General features: G+C 35.0%; 2 protein-coding genes across 2 annotated transcripts in view; both read left to right on the top strand.

The window, feature by feature from the left end:
* Positions 1-4270: 4270 nt before the first annotated feature.
* Positions 4271-4978, top strand: LOC126879917 (uncharacterized). The gene is made up of 2 exons (XM_050643264.1): positions 4271-4645; positions 4745-4978. Exons 1-2 carry the CDS (start codon positions 4377-4379, stop codon positions 4920-4922), a joined length of 447 nt encoding a protein of 148 aa, XP_050499221.1. The 5' UTR covers positions 4271-4376; the 3' UTR covers positions 4923-4978.
* A 7614-nt stretch (positions 4979-12592) lies between these two features.
* The window catches only part of LOC126879916 (eukaryotic translation initiation factor 4E transporter-like), a 98908-nt gene continuing 95234 nt past the window's right edge, over positions 12593-16266 (top strand). The window contains exon 1 of the mRNA XM_050643260.1: positions 12593-13027. Coding sequence (XP_050499217.1) covers positions 12955-13027 — 73 coding nt within the window. The 5' untranslated portion in view covers positions 12593-12954. The remainder of the gene's footprint in view (positions 13028-16266) is intronic.

Genomic DNA, 16266 nt, shown 5'->3' with positions numbered 1-16266 from the left:
CTCCATTTTTGTTATATGTATGACCGGACCATGCTAATTTTTTCTCCTTTATTGTGTGTGGTAACGGTTTAGTTTTAAGTCTGTCTATCCATATTGTTCTTGTGAGGTGTTCATCTCTGCTGTTTGTATCCTATTCTGGTTTCTTCTGTTTAGTATTCTCGTTTTCCTTTATAATTCATTTTTGTTGAGGAATCCTCTGTTTAGAGCCCGGAATAATTTCACTGTACTCTCTGTAGTCTCTTCCTCTGTTATTTTTATTACGGTTCCCAGGTAGGTTTATGCTGGTTTGCTTTATTTTTTGTTGATTTATTACCACTTCGATTAGATCATGCGTGTCTTTTTTTTTCTTGTCATGTAGGTACAGTTACGATCACTGAATAGTTTACACCTTAATTTTTATATTGTAATACTGTAAAATTGCAGTGTCGTACGGATTTCATAAATGTCGAAAGTCAAAAAATCAAAAAGTCAAAAAATTTCGAAAAGTCAATGCCTGTCAAACATTTCGTGACTGTTGAAAAATAAAATAAAACGATATCAAACATCTTCAAAATGAATAGAATGCATTTGAATGATGGGCAAACAGCAAAAGAAATAATTGCCAAACTCGAAGAAGGTTGGTTACTAAGCCAAGTTGCTGCAAATTTGAACGTGAGCCATATGTGCATATGGAAAATCAAACAAAGATGGGACAATTTTCACTTTATAGCCCGATTGGGCGGTTCAAGAGGGCAGAAGATCTCCACAAATCAACAAGATGAGATGTTAGTAGATTATTTGAAAGAATTTCCTTTTGCCACAGCTCAAAAAAGCGAGCGAAGAGGCAGCGTTTTCGGGCAGTATTTGCACTGCGCGTAGAAGAATTAAAGCAAGTGGACTGATAAATTGTGCAGCTGCAAGGAAACCTTTTTTACTGATGATCACAATAGGAGACTAGTCACGGAATAATACAATTGTATTATGGGATGCAATTGAGCAGATATGGGAAGAGCTTGTTGACTATAACATGAGAGAATCGGTGCTATCTATGAACAGAAAACTGCAAAGATTAATTAATAAATTTAATATTACTTACTTTCCGTGTCCGGAACACCAACAACTTTAAATTCTGTATTTCCAATGGTTGGCCACATAGATGGCCCTGTCATTTGCTATAATTAAGTCTTCTTATGTGCAGGTCTCTCTCATCTCTGTGCATGATAGTAGATGCCGGCTGGTCTGAACCGCGCCACAGTCGCAGGTATCGTCCTCCTGGTATCCCCATTTTTTCAGGTTACTAGCACAACGTGAAACGCCGGTTCTTAGTCTGTTTAGCGCTTTCCAAGTCGGATACGGTAAATTGTGTCCAGCAGCCATTTCCTCCGAGGGAGGAAAATGTGTCGCGGTAGCTGACGCTTGCCACAGGTGTATTCGGCGCGTCTCTGGCGCTTCGGGGATGGATCTTGATGTTTTCAGGAAGCTTTTCCGAGATCTTAGTCTGCTTGGTTGAGTTTGGTGGTCATATAAGGGGTGTCTTCGGTCCGTCTCCTGCTTTTTCCGTTCTACCTCTGACGTGACCTTCCTCCTGATAGGTGGTGGCAAGGGCGCCCCCAGGGAGGGGCCAGGTGGGGCCATCGCCCCCCCTGAGAATTTGGCGAAAGCGTGTAAAAAATATTTAGCTCTCTCTTACTTTATATTATAAAATAAATTCCATATTAATCATAATCGGTCACGAGATATGCCAGTTTAAATGTATTTTTTCTCAATCCCTTATCCCTTCTGACTGAGACGCATATGTTTGGATGGAACCGCATCGTTTTCGGTGCGCATGCCGCATGCACTGATGATGTCCGGTCTAGGCTTATCCAGTTGAGAAATGAAATAGGTGGGCTGAACGGCCGATCTGATACGTCTAGTAGTACGGTAGTGCTCACAATTTATATACTGTTATTCATAGAACTTATATTAACGTGTTAAAAGTGTTTTTGTGCAACGTGTAAGTATTATATAATATACTTTATTTCTCACTTGACCTTAAATAAAATAGGCTTATTTTTACGAGGTAGTTATCTATTGTGTGTAAAGGTAAAAAATACTTTTTTATGAATTAAAATAACATCATTTGCGTCTATGAAGTACAATTACAATATTTATTTCAAAAATTGTGCTTGAAGTAATAACATTTTTTATAAGTACCCTTCCTACTTTAAGAAAATAAGTTATTCCTGTATCGCAGTTGAGATATTCAACTGTGCAAGGTAGGTATTTTAATCTACAAATTTTAATTAACTTAGATGAATTTTTTACTTCTCTAAAAGGTTTTAAAAATATTTTTCAATGCAACTAAATTATCCATTTGGTCTTATTCTGTCCATTTATCGGCCTACTCCCCGGTTAAATGCGTTAATTTATTTGACACCTAACACTTAGCTGATTGAATGCATCAATTTAATTAGCCTACTGTATTTGTAGAAAAATGGACATAAGGAAGTTCTTTAACAAGCCAAACAAGCGGCTGAAAATTGATGATGGATCTGACATACCGAACAGTACCGAAAACAGTAGTATAGTATGCAGTCAAAATGATTTAGCTGTAGCAGGGCCATCTAGCTTGGAGTCAGCTGTATCCGCCTCTCAAAGAGAAACTAACGTTGTAACGGCCACCGCATCGGATAATTTTGCGATTGTTGAAGACAGTTTAAATTTGGATGTTGGGAACTACCTTGATACTAATAAAATTTGTAGCTTAGCTTGGCTTGCGTGGAAGCCAGATAAATGTTACAATTTCAAGTATGATATTGACGATGGCAAACGACCATTTATCCATGAATGGTTAAATACGTACCCCTGGTTATATAGCTTATTCAAAAGAAGTTAAAGGTGGGCTATGCAAGTTGTGTGTACTGTTTAGGCCCCGCGTAACCCATGGTAGTTATCAAAGCGGCTTTATAAATCGCCCATTCACCAATTTCAGAAAGTTTCATGAAAATGCGAAATCGCATATGAACTCTGAATGGCACAGACAAGCATCTGAAAACTCAAGTAACTTTATATCTGTCATGAAAAATGAAAAGAAAAATGTTGAATGTCTTGCAAATTATGGTTTGGCCAAGCAAATTGAATCGAACAGAGCGAAACTAAAATCCATTGTTTCTTCAATTTTGTTTAGTGCACTACATGACTTACCATTAAGAGGTTATACCAATGAGGATGCTGTGTTCAATAACCTTTTAAATTTTAGGAAAGAAGCTGGTGATTCTGTTTTAGAAGACCACCTGAAAAATGCGCCGAAAAATGCAATGTACATTTCCCATAAGACACAAAATGAGATCATTGATTTATGTGCAACGGTTTTAAGAGACGAGTTAGTTACAAAAATCAATGATAATGAAATATTTTCCATTTTAGCAGACGAAACAATGGACATTACTGGTACAGAGCAACTCTCTCTGGGCGTGAGATATTTTGATAAAAGTGAAAATTGCATCAGAGAAGACTTCCTTGGTTTCACCCCATTAAAAAGTTTAGATGCTGAACATATAGCAAATGCTATTACTTTAACATTAACAAATTGGGGCTTGAACTTGGAAAATGCAGTTGGCCAAGGATATGATGGTTGTAGTACAATGGCTGGGGAAATAACTGGAGTACATAAAAGAATAACTGAGAAATACCCAAAAGCTCTATATTTTCATTGCGCCAGTCATCGGCTATATTTAGTAGTCAATGATTTAAATGACATACCACAAATCAGGAATACAACTGGCACAGTTAAAGAAGTTATAACATTTTTTCGGCAGAATGGCCAAAGAAGGGCAATAGTGGGAACTCTTCAAAAACTATGTGAAACCAGATGGACCGAAAAATATAAAGCAATTCGAAAGTTTAGTGAGCAGTTTGTTAGCATCGCTGAAGCACTTCAGACTCTATCGACTGAAGGTAACCGTGACACAAGGCAGAAAGCTTTCCAGCTTCATTGCGCAGTTACAAATACAGCATTTGTGATATGTCTACATGTGATTGCCAAATACTCTGCCAAGTTAGAAATCGTTACGCAAATGTTACAAGGTGTCAGTGTAGATATTTTGAAGATATCAAAACACATTCAGAAGGTTACTGAGCTATTCAGTTCAGACCGACAAAATGGAGAAAAAGAATTTGATAACATTATGGCAAATGTTAAAACAACAGCAAACAAGCTTGGAATCGAGCTCACATGTCCTCGTGTTGCTGCGAGACAAGTTCACAGACCAAATCACTCTACCCAGACTATCAACGAATACTGTAGAAAGTCCATTTTCTTGCCTTATTTGGATTCTTTGGTTCAATCGTTGAAAGATAGGTTTTCAGATAGAAACAAACCATCATTTGAAATTTTCAATCTGCACCCTAAAATCATGAAAGATCTTTCTAAGGAAGATTTTGAAAAGTCTATTAACAATATAAACAGCACGTATTGTGAATTGTTAGACAACTTTAAGGAGCAATCAATTCTGTGGTTCGACCTTTGGAAAAACACGGAGATAGATGCCAAAGCCTTGGAAAAACTGAACTTAATAGAGGTTCTTGAGCATGAGCATGCCTGCTTTTTGCCGTCAGTAGCAAAAGCCATCCAAATAGCTCTTTGTCTGCCACCAACAACTTGCACCATCGAGCGATCATTCAGGTAACTAACTATAATTTTATTACGTTATATTCTTATCCATGTGTTTCAGTTCTTCTAAAACTTACATTACAATATAACAACCTCGATACTTTTTTACAGCACTCTCAAACGTGTGAAGACCTGGATAAGGAATACGATGTCGAACAATCGTCTAAGTGGGCTATGCCTGTTATCTGTACACAGAAGAAAAATAAAAGAAAATATAGAAAACTTCATGCAGAAAGTAATTGATTTATTTGCGATGGACACCAGAAGAATTCAATTATTATTTAAGTAACATTTTACTGACACTAACCGTGTTGCGTTTTAAACAGCAAAACAATTTTTCTTGTATTTTTTGTTTCAATACCCTTTGCCCCCCCTGAGGAAATATCCTGTGGGCGCCCTTGGGTGGTGGAGCAATTCCAGCAATGGGGTATACCTCTTCGATAGGTGTCGGTTTCAGGCAACCCGATATTATACGGACCGTTTCATTTAGAGCCACGTCGACGTTCTTTGCGTGAGCAGAGTTTGCCCATACTGGTGCTCCAAACTCCGCGGCCGAAAAACATAATGCCAAGGCAGAAGTGCGGAGAGTGTGTGGTTGTGCTCCCCATTTTGTATTAGTTAGCTTGCGGATGATATTATTTCTGGCACTTACTTTCTTCTTGACATCTTGACAGTGGTATCGGTAAGACAGAGTTCTATCCAGACGGACGCCAAGGTATTTTGGCGTCTTGTTGTGTTCCAGCATCTGACCACGCCATTCCACCTCCAGCGACCTTCGGGCATGCTTGTTTCTCAGGTGGAAAGCACATACCTGGGTTTTTGTGGGATTGGGTCTCAGATGGTTTTTATCATAGTATAGAGCTAAGTCTCCCAGGGTATCTGTCAGTTTCACTTCGACTTCATTGAAGGTTCTTCCCTGAGCTGCCACCGCTGTATCATCAGCGTAAATAAATTGCCTTGTTTGTTGGTGTATGGGTTGGTCGTTGGTGTATATGTTGTATAGAATCGGCGCGAGGACACTTCCCTGTGGTAGCCCATTTTTTTGGTCCCTCCACCGACTGTTCTTGGACTGGAGCGTTACGTAGAAGCGTCTATTCTGGAGGAGACATTCCACTAACCTTGTTAGTCGGAAATCCTTTGTAGTTTCGTAGAGTTTTGCGAGTAGCCGTTGATGGTTAACTGTATCATAGGCGGCAGTTAGGTCTATGAACGCTACTCCTGTTATTTCCTTCCGTTCAAAACCATCTTCAATATGTTGGGTGAGATTAAGAATTTGACTGCAGCAGCACTTTCCGGGCCTGAATCCTGCTTGTTCTGGAATAATTTTAGTCTCCACATATTCTGCGATCCGGTTCAGTATCATTCTTTTAATATTAAATAGGATATTTTAAAGCCAGACTTCCTTTTTATCGTTATTAAGACCCTAATCCTGTTTATTCAAAAAAAACTTCTTTCTATACTTTCCATTTTGTTAAATTTTGTAAAATATATATTTTGATTTTTTAATTTTAACCAACCTATTCTAGGTACACCACTGATAACGTCACTTTGACGTAAAAGGTGCGTTTAAACGAGGTAAAAATTTAAAAAAATCGGCTCCTAGATAAGTAAGCCTGTAAACTATTCAATGATCGTAACTGTACATCATCTCCTTATTTACATTTAAGTTGTATTTTTGCTGCCGAGTTCTATTTTTCTAAATTGTGATTCAGATTACTTTTTTTGCTTCTACCAGGTCTACGCTTACTTGATTCTTTTTCAGGCTATACCATATAGTTTTCCTTTCGATTGAATCAAATGCTTTTTCCATGTCTATAAAACATTGTGTGCTTCTTTATTTTTCTTTAAAGCTTTCTCTATTACCTGTTACATAGTGAATAATATGGTCTTGTCTGTTATGTCCTTTTCTTAATCCGCTTTGTACGTTCTCTAATTTATGTTCTCTTTCTATAGTTTGGCTGCTACACATAATATGGATATGCCTCTATAGTTCTGACAGTCTCTTGTGTTTGTTTCCCTTCTTGTGCACTGGATTATTGCATTTGACCATTCCCTAGGAAGTATTTATGTCTTCGATATTAGATTTAGGATATCTAATAATCGTTTCTTTGCTTTTTCTCCTATATATTTCAACATCTCTATACTAACTTTATCGCTTCCGGAAGCTTTCCCAGTCTTTATCTTTCCTATTCCTTCTAGTTTTTCTTTTGTGTATAGCTTCTGTTCCTACGTGTTTTCTTCTGACATGCCAATTACGTTGTTTTCATTTTCCTTGCTCTCCGATCAACAGTTGTTCCAGAGCCGTGCGGTACATCTTTTTAATATGATGCAAGTCTTCGAAATGCCGCCCCCTAAATATTATTGAAACTTAATACTAGTATTTATTTTTATTAAATGAAATTACACAAAATGAACGAAAACTTTTATTTTAAAAACAAAACATACTTTAAATTAAATGAAACATGTATTAACATTAAATAACATTTTTTGAAAATTACAATTTTATCCTTTTGATTTTAATTTTGGCAAACTCGTCAATCAGATTGGTGTAGTCTAAAGTAGCAGCTAGTGAGGACTCTATTGAAATAAGTGCTAATTTTTTTAGTTTTGTTTGTCTTATCGTATGTAGACTTAGGCAGGTCGCACATCAAAGAAACATGAAACGTAAATTACGTTTCATGGAAATAAACCACTGCTAAACAAATATATGTCCGGCCATTTATGAAACTCTCCGAAAATAAAAATGTGTCATGAGCATGAATCACACTCGTTTCATTGGTAGGCGGACTTTGAGATTTGTTTAGCAGTGTTTTCTTTTCATGAAACATGTTTTTCGTTTCATGTTTTTCGTTTCATGTTTCTTTGGTGTGCGGCTTGGCTTACGTAGCTTCGTAAATAGTTTTAATCATTTTTAGTTTTGAAAAACTTCTTTCCCCAAGCTACCGAGACAGAGAGTGTTAATAAAATTCTTAGGGCCGGTACTTTCTACACCTCGCATGACAAAATTCCTCTAACCGGGGTTTAATCGGGACAGATAATACCGGCCTTAGTGATACAACTATATTTGGGTATAAAGAAATTAGGTTATTTTGGCACAAATAGTTCAAAACCTCTAAAGGTTTCATGGAGTATGGCATCATTTGAGATAAAGCATGCAATAATTCTTCTAGAAAATCATTTGCCTCTATATTCGAATCTTTTTCTATAAAAAGTATTGAATGAAGATTTTCTAGTATTTAATCATCTTTTTCTTTTCCCTTTTCTTATATTTCCCTCAATTTAAAAATATCATATAAAAATTAAAATTTTTATTATGAGTTTCTAAAAGCGAAAATCGATCAATCAAAGAATTAAAGGCAATGTCTAAAATATAGATGAAAAAATTTACTTTAAATTTCTCTTCCTCTGTTGAGAGCTGATCCACAGATCAAATTGACGCATTTTTCTCTTGCCTCGATATTCATTTTCAACAGGAAATTTGGAACTTATTTACAAGATTTTTTGCAATTTCATTATCAGTAATTTTCATTTGGTCATAGGCAAATTATCAGTAAATTTTCATTTTTTCCATAGTTTCTGACGACATTTTTACACAATCTGACAAATTTATAGTTACATGTTGCAACGTATTCGAGACTGAATTTATATGAAATAAAATATCATGCCAAAGAACTACACGGCATATAAATTTATAATTTTTAATATTTTTTACTAATCCTCTTGCTTTGATTTTAGTTTGTGAATCATTGTTGACGTCTTCTACTATTTCGAATAAGGCATTATATATTTCACAAAATTGAAATCTTAGAGGTTTCAATGCATCTATTCGACTTAACACCTAGTAGTACTCAACGGTTTTAGTGTTAGTTGTGCGACATGTTTTCTTTGTCAGAAGTTACCAACGCTTTGAAAAACCAGAAAAAGGTGTACAGTTCTTGTATAATACAAAAAGAAGGTTGTTGTTTCTGTAGAAGAAGACGCTGCGCCATTTAGACTAAGGTGGCATGCACAGGCACGTAAAACGCCCTCGGATATTTTTCAAATATTCTGTTTTGCACACCCTTTCTTATTCTTTTCATATTAACCTCGTTATCAGAGCCTTGTCCTCTGAGCCGTTTTAAATCAAGAACCAATTTTTCCAAATTTGTCAAAATAAGTTCTGTACCTTCACTGGTTAAATATTTTCGGTTGACACTTGGTCCTATATATATTTTTAATTATTAAATGGCTCAATTATTTGTATTTCGATTTTACTGATTATGCCGCCCCTCTTGTGATGCCGCCTGATGCGGCTGCCTCACCGCATCATAGCACCGCACGGTCCTGAGTTGTTCGAAATGCTCCACCATCTTTCCATTAGATTCCTTTCATCGGTTAATATTGCTCCGTTTTTGGTTATTTTTGTTTTATTTCTGTGTTGTGTCATAGGTTTTTTAGTGTTCTATAAAAGAATTTTACATGTTTTTTACTGTTTTCACCTATTTATTGTCTGAATTTGCCTCAGATTTTCTTTTTTTCATTTTTTACCGTTTCTTTAACTGTTATTGTATGATTGACTATTTAGATGGGAAATAAGCCACAATTAAATTAAAAAGGAATGTGTGTGCTTTGTACGCACGTAAGAAGTTATACTTCTATTATAATATAATCTAACTTCATATTATGATTTCAACGAAATCAATATACCTATCTACTTTAAACAGTTTTTTGTATTGTATTTAAATATTAAACTAATTTTAGAAAGAACAAAAATAATACCAAAAATTAAAAAAAAAAAAATATGACTGTCAGGACTCGAACCCTCTCGATCCCTAGGCGAATGCTCTACCGATCAGCTACCACCGCTTTTGTAATCAGTCGATCACTTCTCGGACATAATTACAATCACGGTGACAGATATATTAATTGAAAATAAACATTTTCAATAATACTTAAGTAGGTATTAGGAGAAAGACAAATAAATCCACAGACATAAAAATTACCTATAATATATTTACTAAAAACACTAATAATATATTCTTTTCACGCACACCTTATTTGCGCTACATAACTTAAAAGATGTAGCGACTAATACCATACTGTCGGTGTGCGCATGCGCCAGGGAATGTAACAAAATTCACCCTCGTGCCTAAAGCAGTATAATTTCAAAAATAATTTTATTAACGTTTCGTTTTTTTTTTTCAATTTAATTGTGGCTTATTTCCCATCTAAATAGTCAATTATACAAATGCCACAAGGATATAGCTTCAGAACAATGTTATTGTATGAATTTGGTATCTTTCATCTTTTTAAAAAATAAAAACCTTATCTTGTGAAAGGTATATTTAAAATCCATAAAAAGGGCTGTATCACAACAAAACGTTTTCGGAATCAATATTCCATCATCAGTGTTATCACACGTTTACATGCTTTAAGCCACCAAAATGTACGGGTAAAAACCGTTAAATTGATATTAAACATGCAATTGGGGTTACATTATATTATCTGATTTTAAAGGATGTTAAAAATATTCTCTCACCTAAACTCTACCATGTAAGGTTCTACCTACAATTTCCCAACCAACATGGTTGATGTCATGTGATGCCAGGGGTTAATCTGGAAATATTTTTAACATCCTTTAAAATCAGATAATATAATGTAACCCCAATTGCATGTTTAATATCAATTTAAGGGTTTTTACCCGTACATTTTGGTGGCTTAAAGCATGTAAACCTGTGATGACACTGATGATGGAATATTGATTCCGAAAACGTTTTGTTGTGATACAGCCCTTTTTAGGGATTTTAAATATAATTTTTACAAGATAAGGTTTTTATTTTTTGTGATTTATGGTATACAGCCAGTACAGAAATTTTTTCCTTGTGATATTTTTCATCTTTTTGTTGCATTTTTCGCAATATGGTGCCCGTCTCTCTATCCTAGTATTTCTTGTGATCCCAAATATTAATTTTGCTGTATATATCATAGCATTTCTAAATTTTCCCCATTCTTATTGTACTATTTCTGTCATTTCTCCTTTGTTGTCCATTTCATTCTCTTAGGTATGTATGTATTCCTTATTATGTGGTTTTCGTTGTTTCTTCCCTTAGTGTATGTATTTTAATTATTTCCTTGTATTTCTTGTTCTTATGTTCTATACAACGAGGGAGTAACGACTAGTGTTAGAACAGGTGTGGGAGAGACTGATAAATTTCAGGTGAAAGTAGGATTGCACCAAGGCTCGGTGCTTAGTCCTTATTTATTTTCATTAGTTTTGGACCAGATAACAGCGAAACTACAGGGTAGTATTCCATGGGGCCTAATGTATGCTGATGATGTAGTGTTAATAGGAAATAGTGAAAGAGACTTAGAACAAAAACTGGAACAGTGGAGACAAGCTCTGGAGGAAAAAGGTTTAAAACTTAGTAGGACAAAAACAGAGTATTTGGAATGTTCATTTAAAGATGGAGTTACTACAAATAAAATGGTATCTTTGGATGGTGAAATGATTGTGAAAAGCAATAGTTTTAAGTACCTAGGATCGGTATTACAGAGTAATGGAGAAATAGATGGAGGCATGCAGTAGAATTAGGGCTGGATGGATAAAGTGGAAAGAAGCGAGTGGTGTGTTGTGTGACAGAAAAATTCCAATGAAGCTGAAGGGAAAATTCTATAAAACAGCCATAAGACCGGCTATGATGCACGGAATTGAATGTTAAGTAGTGAAAAAGAAAGAGGAACAACGAATGCATGTGGCGGAAATGAGAATGCTTAGATGGATGAGTGGAGTGACAAAGAAGGATAAAATTAGAAATGAGTATATTAGGGGAAGTCTAGGTGTGGCACCAATTGATGCCAAAAAGAGAGAGCATACGTTAAGATGGTTTGGTCATGTTCAACGTCGAGACGTTAATCACCCAATACGAAGAATAGCTGAAGTGCAGATTCCTGGAAGGAGTAGGAGAGGAAGACCTGGGGGAGACGATAAGGCAGGAGATGTTGGTAAAGGGGATTAACATTGATATGACCCAAGATAGAATTGTGTGGAGAAATGCAATTAGGTAAGCCGACCCCGCATAGGGATACGGCAAAGAGAATGATGATGATGTTCTATACAACGGAAAAAATACCAATTATAGTGCAGCTCCAAGATAAAGAGGTAGCAAAAAGAACGGAGACGCATCCATGATAGAAGAGGCAGACCTTAGCATTAGGAAAGGAGAAAACACTGGTTTGATAAGGACTGCAAAAAATCTTAGCGTCGCGGAACAACGCAAAAATGGAACATAGAAGTGATACAGAAAAAATTAAAGAGCATTATAAAACTAAAAGGATAGAAGTTAAACGATTTTGGAGGCAAAAGAAAATTACGAAATAGGTACCTAAAAAAATACCCATAATATTTAACTATGCCCAAAAAGAAGTTACGCGTTTTTACAAAGGAGTAAAAAAAAGACAGACACTAAATAAAAGCACAATGTTTTGTAGAAAAAAGATGGTTTGTTATTAGGAGACAAGACAGAAAAAATAATCAGATGGGAAAAGAGGGCAGCCAAGATTCGAACTTATGAATCAGAAAGAAAAAAAGAGTTAGATATTTGAAATAGGAAAATCTTGATAAAAGCTTTTGGTGTTAGGTACATTCGTTAGTTTTCAAAGCTCTCCCATAGACTAATTATCAAGCTCTCCAGGTTCTTACAATGTTCGAAAGTTACAAGTGTACATTTCCAATTCATTGGCCTTATTTCGTTGCATTTTATCATCGAAAGTTCCTTCCTCTTCTGCGACTGTGGATTTCGTAAAAATGTATTTTTAACAATTTATTAAGCATAAGCGATAATTTCTTGGTATGTTATTTTTCTGGATAAAAAGTAGTAAACCGTTATTTTTAAAAATCGCATTCCATCTCTAGATATTGGATATTTTCTTTAAATCCGCGCATGGCCCTTTAGGCCGAATGTAGTTACATGTAGTCAGGTAAGATGGCGCATGGTTTGAAAAGTGAAAGAAAGGCATATGGCGTTCGTTTCTATTTTTGCTAATTCAAAGAAGTTTATGTGCGTTGTGAGTAATTGAAAAGTTTGAAAGTAAATTTACTTTACTAATCAGCAAATATACAAGCATTATTTATTATTGAAATTATTAAAGCGAAATTTCCGTGTTTGTGTCCGTATGTTAAGTTTTTGTTGACGAAATAACGAACTGTGATATTAAGCTTAGTTGTATATTATATAGGTTTTCCTTTATACAATTTCGAGTTTCGATTATTTATTGTACAACGTAGATTAGGTGTACAGCTGACTCTGAACATTTAAAAGTGTAACCAAAGAAAAAATTGTGCTATGTCTATGTCACAGGCGTCAGAAACAGAGAAAATGCAGATGAAGATTTCGAGTGACAAGCAGTCTAAAAATGGCAAGTTTACTCTTATTATGTTTACTTATTGCATATTGTACCTTTAAATATACTGGGAAGTTTAATAATGTACATCCAAAGTATCTGGACGTTGTAATACGTTTTCTAAAATTAAAGACACAAGGTTTATTTGTGTCCTTTAAATTTTTAATGTCACTTTATGTAGATCATAATAGCTTTCCAAATATCAAAAGGTATAAACAATTTGTGGCCCCCTTTAAGACGAATATTATATTCATGATTATTCAACGTTGTTATTCAATGTTTATTCATATATGTTCTGCTATTTTTATGTATAAAAAAATTGACAGCTACCTGGTTGTTGCACCACTTATACATTCCAAAATTGTGGAATGTGAAGATTGGTTTTTCAAAAGACAAAACGATCTATTTCAGGAAGTTTTGTGTCTTCTATTGAAGTAATCTTTAAACATCTTTAATTTTCTTGTAATTGAATCTTAAAAAATTATTTGTGAATTTCATCCTCAACATTCATCCTTCATTTGCAGACCTTCTAAAAAAACTAAAAGTGTTTTCAGGCTCTCAACGCGGTGCCCGCGGGCGTCACTGCGCCCTTCAATAAATTTTAATGCGCCCTTAAACTATTGTTAATTTTTACTGTTTATTCAGCCTGAGTTGACTTGGGGCCTATACATTTTTTAAAAATATCTAGATGTTCTCACCGGAACTGGGATTTAATCCCCAGCCTACCTGCAAGGAAGACAGACATCCTACCGCCTGAGCTATCCGACCTGTCATTTTTATTAGGTTTACAAATATCCTTTTTATTTATCGTATTTCCTATATTCTACAAAAAGTATCTCATTTCATTTATTATGTTAGCTAAGCTCAGTCAGGTTGCTTGTTCTTGCAGCATAAATCAAATAAATGTATATTTGAATCAAATAATTAACTAAGAACAGTATACAATATTATGTCTACAAATAAATCTTGCCACATTTGAATTGACCAAGATCACGCTTGTTGATGTACTAACAGATTATTTAAAGAGAAAGAAAGACATCAAAATGTTCCCATTTCATAAATGTAGTAAAGAAATATTGTTGGCAGATTTGAAAAGTTGTCTTTTTGTCTTATTGAATGTATAAAACAAAACAAACAATCTCAGGTTTAACTATCACCTCTAAAAGTGTTTTTGTTTATGCCATTTGACACTTTTCCTTTGTGTCATCACATTATTCTCTAAAAATCTTAGTCTAATCAAATCTTCTTCTTCGTCTAGCCATTCACGTCCACATCTGAACATAAGCCTCTTCAAGTCTTCCTTTCCATTGTTTTTTGTTGTACGTTACTTGTAGCCAATTTTTCCCGGCAGTTCGTTTCAGATCATCTGTCCATCTCATAGGAGGTCTGCCTCTGGGTCTTTTGTGTTGGTATGGTCTCCAGGTTAGAATTGTTCTGTGCCATTTGCTTAGATCGCTCCTAGCTACATGTCCAGCGTATTCCCATTTAAATTTTAATGATTTTTGTACCACATCAGTAACTTTGGTTTTCTGTCAGAAATAAGACAGAAAACCAAAGTCTAATCAAATATGAAGCCAAAATGTATTTAAACATACATACATACATACATAATCGATTGCCTCTTTTACCATTATTAGTGTGACCAACTTCAATTTAGTCAAATTCGGGACATGGCTGAAAAAACTACCTAAAATCCGGGACTTTTCAATGAAAATCGGGCCATTTTTTTTCTAATATAAAATTTGATTATCATCATTTTATTGATTATCTAACATTTTTATGTTGACAAAAATTTTTTTGATGGAATGGGTTGTAATGATAATTACATTTTTGTTAGTTTTGACGTTTCGACTTCCAATCCGGAAATCGTTCTCAAAAAACGAAAAATTGGAAAATCAACTAATGTTGGATTTCCATGTAAAATGAACCTTGGGTTAAAATATATTTATCATTATTTGATATTCATGTTTTTAAATCGTCTGTTCAGAAGACGATAATTAAAATACAGAAACCGGAAAAGTCTAGATTTTGAGTTTTCGTAGAACTAGAATACGACGATATAAAATGCATGAGTTTTGAATGTGGTGTTAATATAACAGTCTAGAAATTGTAGACTTTTTTTCGTCCCACCAATTCAATTTGATGTGAATTCTTAGAAGAATAATGTATTAAAATTTTCAAAATGGAATTTTACCAAAATGTTGAGAATTCGGATGGCCCGGACGCCTTGTCCGGGACGCCGGGACAGGACTTCGTAATTCGGGCCATGTCCCGCATTTTTCGGGCTAGTTGGTCACACTAACCATTATAGGTGTCGAGGATTCCTCCTTTATATGATATTCTCTGCAAATTTACGCCACTTCTTCCTATCTGCTGCTAAAACTTTTGCTTCTTGCCACGATGTTCCTCTTTTCTTTAGTATTTCGTTTACACTAGTGTTCCAGCTTTTCCTTGGTCTGCCCCTCGTGCTTTTACCCACTGCTTTCAAAGGCGGATTCCAGGGAGGGGGCCATGGCCCCCTCCGAGAATTTAAAAAATATAAATTTAAATATTGGCAGTTCAAATGTTCTTAGTATCAAACACATATAATATGTATAAAACAGGGGATAAATATGTTTTCTGGACTAGAATTTAACAAAAGCAGTAACAGAAGCTTCATGAATAACATATAAATGTCATGTTTGATAATGACATGTTTTATAAATCAAAATATAGATAAGTGCCAATTGTTAGAACGATCTTGGCAGCCATCGAAATCCTATGTGTGTGTGTGTGTGTGTGTGTGTGTGTGTGATGAGAGTGGATGGCATTAGAGCATGTCTTATTTGCCACAGAATTTTTTAATTTAAAATTGGTTGTATTTTCTAGGTATTCATCAAAATCCTATCAATTTCCATATTCTATACACACAAAGAATAAAAAACAAATGAAGCGTTACTTGGATCACCAGAACTTACAACAAAATAGTTGGTTGGTATTTTCGAACAGTCAAAAGGGATTGTTTTAGAAGTATTGAATTTTATTTTTCTAATGAAAAATATGGTCATAATAAAGGGATGACAGCCGAAAGCCTTGTCATGAAACCTTTAACATATTTCGCCAAACTCATGGGCAAAGATGGAGCCATACAAATCCATTAAAAAACATCATATCACAAGGAGTGCGTTGAGGTTTAGGTAGATTTTCTACAAAGTTATTACAACCCGCAAAAGTCAGTCAAACCAGAAAGACTCAAAGGTCTAAACAGATACAAG

This window comes from Diabrotica virgifera, chromosome 2, assembly GCF_917563875.1.
Source record: "Diabrotica virgifera virgifera chromosome 2, PGI_DIABVI_V3a".
Classification (NCBI taxonomy): domain Eukaryota; kingdom Metazoa; phylum Arthropoda; class Insecta; order Coleoptera; family Chrysomelidae; genus Diabrotica; species Diabrotica virgifera.
Note: the sequence above shows the minus strand (reverse complement) of the source record. Positions and strands in the feature narration are given on the sequence as shown.

What these genes read in the sequence shown, in the direction of transcription:
- LOC126879917 (XM_050643264.1), top strand. Translation starts at nt 4,377, where the DNA reads ATGAAAGATCTTTCTAAGGAAGATTTTGAAAAGTCTATTAACAATATA. An exon ending in ACCATCGAGCGATCATTCAG is followed by an intron (nt 4,646 to 4,744) that starts GTAACTAACTAT and finishes ACTTTTTTACAG; the next exon opens with CACTCTCAAACGTGTGAAGA.